Source organism: Pavona decussata, unplaced genomic scaffold (assembly GCF_977016875.1).
Source record: "Pavona decussata unplaced genomic scaffold, jaPavDecu1.1 SCAFFOLD_58, whole genome shotgun sequence".
Classification (NCBI taxonomy): domain Eukaryota; kingdom Metazoa; phylum Cnidaria; class Anthozoa; order Scleractinia; family Agariciidae; genus Pavona; species Pavona decussata.
In genome coordinates, this window is record NW_028145480.1 from 4,132,580 (window position 1) to 4,140,255 (window position 7,676).

A 7,676-nucleotide genomic window follows, 5' to 3' on the forward strand; every position below is an offset into this window, starting at 1 on the left:
TGATCATGTTGCAAAGTGAAATTTCACATCTTTATCCAGTATCGGGACTTTCGGTTCTTCGGATTGTAAGGGCAAACTGTCACCTAACCCGTACTAGTTGATCGCTTAGGCATGGACTGCATGAATGCCTGTTGCCTGTTCGTATTTAATCGTGGTCTATTTCATGAGCGCAGTGTTATATTGGATTAAGCATAGATAAATAAAACTGATATCGGATAAGCGCTCTGTCCGTGGAAAAACCACAATTACGTGGATTCCAAGTTATAAGTTGTTCAAAGAAATCTCATCTTGCAGTTGTTCAAACTTTGCTTAGTTTAGATATGCCTTTATGATAATTAAAAACTATTTACGAGGCTAAAAATCCCAGAATAAGACACTTGTGCCATGACTTTCCTCTAGGAACGATGACAGACATATTCCTAATCGTTCTTGTAGTGTGTTTCCATACATTTTGGGCAAGGTAAATTATTAATCATTGGGTGTTGGAGATGGGTTGGAGTCGGAGATGAGTGCTTTTCTATATTTCAGTACTGACAAGTTTCTTTACGTTATTTCCTTTTTATTTTAATTTTTTGTCTAGCATGAATATGATGAACCTCTTGATGTTTATCGCAGTTGGCTCCTTCATTTTTACCAAAAGCGTCGCCGGTAAGAATGGCGGATTTAATTTACTCTTACTATGAAGTGCTGTGCCTGCCACTAGCTATAATAAAACAAATGATGGATTAGCAGAGAACTAACTCTTGTACCCTTCACGTTTGGCCCGTTACGTCTCGTAGCTCAGTCGAATACTGTAGTACCTCGCAGAAATGTCCCCTTTGAGGTCCGCACCTGATGACCTAACACGACGTAGGAATCATGTCTCATACTTCAAATGGCGGTTAGCTTAGATATACCATTTGAGATTTTATCGATTTTAAAACGCTTGAGTAATTAAGGAACCAAAATCAAATTCAAACCTCACCATGGTTGTTTTTCCTATACAAGCTTTGTAACGAAAATCCATTGACACTTTTGGAAATATCACCCTCGAGTGATTCAGTAGAATGGCAAGTTTGAGGGCACGTTTTTTGAAACAGCCAAAGTATCAGGTCCGTGAAACTGGCAAAATTCTACAGCCTTCTGTGTGGCGGCAGGCAACAGTTTTCTTCCCGATCCTGCAGGCGCAGCTCAAACTCATGTAAAATGTTATGACCCTAAAATGTTATGAACACTGTTGCAACAATTGTTCTTTCTTTCTGGTAATTTTTCAGTGACCAACCTCTGTCAGAAGCCGGACTGTGGAGTATCATTCAAACCCTTGGGTTGCTTCAAGGATTCGCACCATCAACGAGCTCTTCCACATTACATCTACAACGAACGTGATAAAAGCATCGCCAATTATGGTGGGAGGCAAATCGACTGGGAAGACTGGGAAAACTATCTCCCCGGATTTATTTGTCGCTGCGCCGAGAAAGCCGTGGAACTTGGTTATGACTTGTTTGGGGTGCAGTTCTTTGGTAAAGATTTATTTTGCCGGTTGCATTCGAAAACTGGATGAAATTATTTTCCGAGTAATATTTTGAACTTGCTCAAAATAGCCCGAGTCGCTGCGCACATGGGGTATTTTGGATAATTTTAAAATGCTAAGAGGTGGAATTAATTTCAAATATTACGTACATTTATGATAATAGCGAGATTAAGAATTACGTTTACGGTAAACGGCAGAAATGACCACGTCACCATGTTCATCCTTCATTTGCGGCTCGCTGTTATCAGTTTCTCGGTAAAATTGAGTCGTTTTGGGTTAGCATCAAAGGCCAAAATTATTTTGCACTATTTACGTTTGCCGTGAAATATCTCTATTGTTATATGTTCATAACACAAGACAAACAGCCTCGTACTGGCTGACTATGGTTAATTCGCCAGTTTGCGAGATGGATCTATTGTTAACACACATTGAAAGCGATTCCAACACCTTTTCATCTCGGTAACATGAAATGAGGGACCTCAAAGGCAAAGTGACCAATCAAAAAACCGCGAATTGCCCACAAGCAAATCAACACCATCGAAATGTGTTTCAGAACCAGAGGAACATTAAAAAACACACCTATTGTTTTTCTCTACTGTTACTACTACTTATTCAGCAATTTCTGGTTTTTACGTTACGTTCCTCAGGCGAATGTCATGCTGGAAGCAGCTCGTTACATCACTATGACCGCTATGGTAAAGGGCGTTGTAAGGACTGTATTGGAACGGACTTCAACGACTGCAACGACAGGAAATTCTGTGCTGGGAAAAAAATTCGTAACATGGTGTACAAAATTGTTGGTAAGAATGGATGAGGTTTAATTTCAGAGGAGGAATCTTTAATTTGACATGCAGTTCACATTTCCATATTTTTCTGTGGTGGTTGTGGTACAAAGAGTAATGGGCTCTCCTCCCCCGGCCAGGCCTACCTAATCCTCTCTCCCCCCCCCCCCCCTCCCCCCGTCCGAAAAATCAACCAACGCACTGAAAATTGGGCCAGAGAGTGTGAGCAGTCTGTCAGCAACTTTTCTTGTTGCGAGACATACAGAAACTGCTTCTGGTTTATCTAGTTAGAACTGTTAAAATTATAAGCACTTGTAAGGCAAAAGTTCACCCCGGTTGAATTTCCACTTGAGGATCTCTATTCGTTTATATTTAAAGCATTGTACCAACCTATGGTTAAAACAGCAGAACTTGAAACCTTCATTTAGCACGAACAAGAGCTATAGGGAAAAAAAGAGTTCACAACATTATAATTAACTAGTTAGTAGTTGTACCGCACACAAATGAAAGTTTTGCAAGTGGCCTCTAGTTTTACATTTCTTTTAGCTACGACTTTTTCTTTCCAGAATTAAAATAGTCTTTGGGTTTCTATGAAAACAGTTTATGTCTCGTAAATTAAATCTAAGTTATATGCTTAGATTTCTGCAGGGTCAACTTTGAAAGGATTGGCTGTTTCAAAGATAGGAAGGAAGAGCCACGCCTTCTTCCGTCGTACATTTTGACCGACAGAGATAAACAGAGTCAAAAGTTCAGTGGTCAGGTTATTAACTGGGAAAACTGGTACCAACATCTGCCGGATTTTGTCTGTCGCTGTGCACAAAAAGCGTGGGAAAAGGGCTGGAGGATCTTTGGCATCCAGTTTTGGGGTAGGCATTTTAGTACAGCTCAAACGAAATTGGAGGTTGTACAGAGCTGCGTGCTATCTAGAAATTTCATTGTAGCGATAGTTTTGAGAAAACTAGGAAGTCATTTTGCCGTAGACTAACCAAAGGAAAAAAAAAGGACGCAGGTTGACGTTGGTCCTAAAGGTCTCAAAAGGTTAAATCGTCTTGAATCCAGTTCCAGACTTTTGCTGCAGTCACAACGGAAGCTCTTGGAAGTAAAGGGTTACAAGTAGAAAAACGTTGCATCATCTTTTGAGAATATTTTATTCAAATATTCAGGAGTTAATCCGTTGTATTTTAGGGATGGATGGATGTATAAATTAAATTACTGAATCAATACACAATTAAATTGAAATCAACATTTCAACATTTCAACACAGAAAATAGAAATGAAATTTCTTAAATTTACCAAAGGAGCATATGATGTAAATATTTTAACTGTCGCCTTTCTTCATTTTTATTTTATTGTTTTAGGTGAATGTTGGAGCGGACCCGTTGATTCATTATTCTTTTTGGAGGGGCGCGCGCACCCTGAGCAGTGCGCTGACCAGTGTTTCCAGGACTGTGCATGCTCGACTAGGTTCTGTGCGGGCAAGAACTTTACCAACGCAATTTATGCCATAAGTAAGCCAGAAGCTTGTATACAATCTTTTACCTTAAAAACAAAAGAAAACTGTCAAAAACTTTGTACCAAGAACTCCTCTCTCATTCGCATAGCTACCAAACTCATCTGAGAGTTGATTATGCAGGCAATCAGATTTCGGACTACGAAGTGGACATAATTTGCCTTTTGCGTTTGTTGGCTTGTTTTGTTGTTGCGAAAAAGATTCTTGGCAAGCATACTCTCACTTTTATGAGAGAATCCCCAAAGGCTGCATGTTTCTTAAATTATTCCCAGGATTGGTAAATCTCCACTCAAGGAGTTAACTTAAAGCTTCCAAAATTATTGTGCATCACTGATCAGCCCTGCCCAGTTTATCGCGGAATATACACATGAGCCTCAGATGTTCATTTATGGCGTTAATGAGATTACTTAGAAGTTCACATCATCTTGATCAGGAAAAAACTCATTTGACTTTACTTTCAACACACAATTTACATATGCAACCACAAAACTTGTTTCGTCGAAAGACCTCGTCAGTTACATGGCCGCCTTGTTTGTTTTTAATATGAAACGACTTCATGAACCAATACGCGAAAAGTAACCCTAGTTCCCATTAACTTAGAAGTTCAACTTTACGTATATCTTTTCTCACATTCCACATCCCCGTTTATTTATCGTGAGCTGTCAATAACAGATGAAATGAAAATGATTGTTTCACTTATATGCTTTGTTTGTTTTTTTGTTTCTTTCTTAGCCAATCCGGACATTGGTGAAGGCGGAAGCGGGATGTCAGTCGCTGCCGATATTCTGGAGTAATGCCACCATGGAATCAGCTTCGAAACTACGCTGACCAGAATATTAAGAAAAGCTTTCTTTAGAAGATGGAAATTTAATCGAATAAAGTCTTAAGAGCATAATAAAATAAAATTGGGCGAACATTTGATTCAGTTTGTTTATTCAGTTTGTTTGTTAAAATCACTATCAGTCTGACTTTTCCCTTTGAAACATCTCCGATGTAGATTCCGATTGAAGGGGGCATTTAGCCATCACCAGACCCTGAAGATCTTTGGCAATCTTCAAGAAATTTAATTTAAATAATAAACAACCCTTAAAAATTGGAAAGGCTTGCCGACCAGATATCTTTACGTAGATGACGAACTTTGATGATTTTCAAGAAAACCTATTTTTGAAAATTTAGAAAAAGGAACCGAAGAACATGACGTTCCTTAAATGATTCAGAGATTTATCTACCACGTATGTTTCCTAAAAGTCTTTATCTCCTCATTCGTCTTCTTTAACAAGCCTCGCAAAATTAATTAGCTGAACGAAACATTAACACCCCGGAAGAAAGAACATGTCTATAAACATGATGAAAATTAAGAAAAATTAGGTTGAAACAACGTTCACATTTTAGCATTTTTCAAAGGTAATAACAACATGGAATACCTTTTTGAGGAATTCGAAAAACAGACACAAGTCTTATAGGGAACGAATCTCAACAATGCGAACATTTTTAAAGACTACACTTTGAAAGAGAAAATGAAGATACTGAAATTGCAATATCCAAGTGGGTCCATTGTTGTCGAATTTGATCGCTCATTTCCAGTGCTTGGAGCACTGATTCGATGACTTGCCGCGAAAAGTGACATGCATATCAAAGTGTTTGTAATTTACACTGTCAGTGTAGTTAATTTCAAAAAATTAAAACTTTACTTGAGGTTCTAAACAAAATAGCAAACATGCGTGGGAAAAGACATTCCAGAAACACTAACCATTCAGAAACATAATTTATCATGTCAATTAGTTGAAGCGTGTGAGGGTGCTGGAAAAAAATATAATAAAAGAAGAAGAACAACAAGATGAATGATGATGATAAAGAAAATTGAAATGAAGTTATAATCACCTTGAATATAGAGAGACAATAAAGCAAGCTAAATGAGATTTCCCGTATGGATAAGCCAAAATAAGTGCATTTTCAAAGTAGAATATAATGATATGTTCAAGCAAGTTTATCAAAACTCTATCAATATCTGTATGTTCAATCAAACGAAAACTAACATGCTTGGAAACAAAGCTTTCCAAACCATATTGACAGCTTTCGGAACAAAACAAAAATAGATTAAATTGGGAAAAACAGTCTGGTTACAATTAGGTTTACACAAATTAACGCATGCTTGCAGATACAAAAAGTAAGCTAAGTATTTGCAGTTCTTTACTTAACTTTAATTCTACAATGGAACAAATACTGATTGGTCACCCAAAACAAACACTAACCAAAAACATTGAAAAGTTGGTCTTAAACCTTCACGGGGCAGTTACTCTGGTTCAGGCTTGAGTTTTTATTCAGTAGGTAAGAACCTTATTGTTTTCATTTCTTTAATAGTTGTGTTGCCATGCATTTCCTTTTCGGCTCCTTCCAGTTTTTAAACCTTTAGAAAAACCGTCTTGAGGAACACATTTCGCCTCTACCTTTGGTAGAAATGAACTTGTTTTAGTTAAAATTTAAGGACACGTTTTTAGGTGAGTCATTTGAGAAGGAGAATACTTGGATGGGCGTTTTTGAGCTTTTTTTTTAATTACTTGAGTATTCTCATTCTACAATAGCTTGAAAGCCATTCCAGTCGTTCTACTCCTTTGTGAAAAATGAATAGATTTAACAATCTTTCAGAATAGCATTATTTTGTATTCAGTTATATTCCAGCCTCTCTAATCATTCATTTTAGTCCATTCTTATTCCAGAAAAGACCGAAATACAAGCACAGTACTTCCCCGGGTTTTCATTTGTATCTGATTATGTTGGAAAGTGAAATTTCACATCTTTATCCAGTATAGGAACTTTCGGTTCTTCGGATTGTAAGGGCAAACGGTCACCTAACCAGAACTAGTTTATCGCTTAGGCATGGACTGCATGAATGCCTGTTGCCTGTTCCTATTTAATCGTAGTCTATTTCATGACCGTGGTGTTATATTGGATCTAGCATAGATAAATAAAACTGATATCGGTTAAGCGCCCTGTCAGTGGAAAAACCACAATTACGTGGATTTCAAGCTATTAGTTGTTCAAAGAAGATTTCAATCTCATCTTGCAGTTGTTCAAACTTTGTTAAGTTTTGATATGCATTTATGATATTTAAAAACTATTTACGAGGCTAAAAATCCTAGATTAAGAAACTTATGTCTTGTTGATGACTTTCTTCTAGGAACGATGACAGACATATTCCTAATTGTTCTTGTAGTGTCTTCCATACATTTTGGGCAAGGTAAATAATTAATCATTCGGCGTTGGAGATAAATAAATTAAAAGTAATTAATTTATAACATGGATCCTTACATGAATTTGCACTCAACAAGGCACTCTGCGCTTTATTTAAGATTAATTTAATCTCGTACCCAGATCTTCTCACTCTTTGGAAGAGAACATCGGGTAAAATCCGTTCAATGACGCCATAATGTGTCAGGAATTTGATAAATTGTCTGACTGCGCATGCTCAACATTTGCAGCAAAAACACCTTGCTCATAAATTGTCTGAGATGGATCTTCATCCATTTGTCGCCATAAATGTCTATATTTCACCTTTTCTCTGAACCAGAAAAGAAGATCAATAATTTCAAGTTTCTTAAAAAAAAAGAAGAAAGCCGCTTAGTTTTGACAATGGTGCCTGAAGTGAGTGAGCTGTATTACGCGTACAAGTTAGATGTACGCGTCAGATTGCCAAGCAAAATTTCCACAATCTTTGAGCAGAGACAACGGTATAAATATATATATGTTTATAAGAACTAGTCGCAGTTTGATGAAATGTGAAGAAGAAACCTCTTCCATAGATAGACGAAAGTATCAAGATATGTTTTTGTAAAGCATGCGCCTACGCGCGTGCAAAGCAAAGGTTTGAAAATTT

General features: G+C 37.3%; 1 protein-coding gene across 1 annotated transcript; it reads left to right on the forward strand.

The window, feature by feature from the left end:
* The first annotated feature begins 581 nt into the window (after positions 1–581).
* On the forward strand, positions 582–4,596 carry LOC146479775 (uncharacterized). The gene is made up of 6 exons (XM_085110302.1): positions 582–648; positions 1,254–1,499; positions 2,158–2,310; positions 2,931–3,158; positions 3,651–3,800; positions 4,535–4,596. The coding sequence occupies exons 1-6, from the start codon at positions 582–584 to the stop codon at positions 4,594–4,596; spliced, it is 906 nt and encodes a 301-aa protein (XP_084966428.1).
* Positions 4,597–7,676: the final 3,080 nt, after the last annotated feature.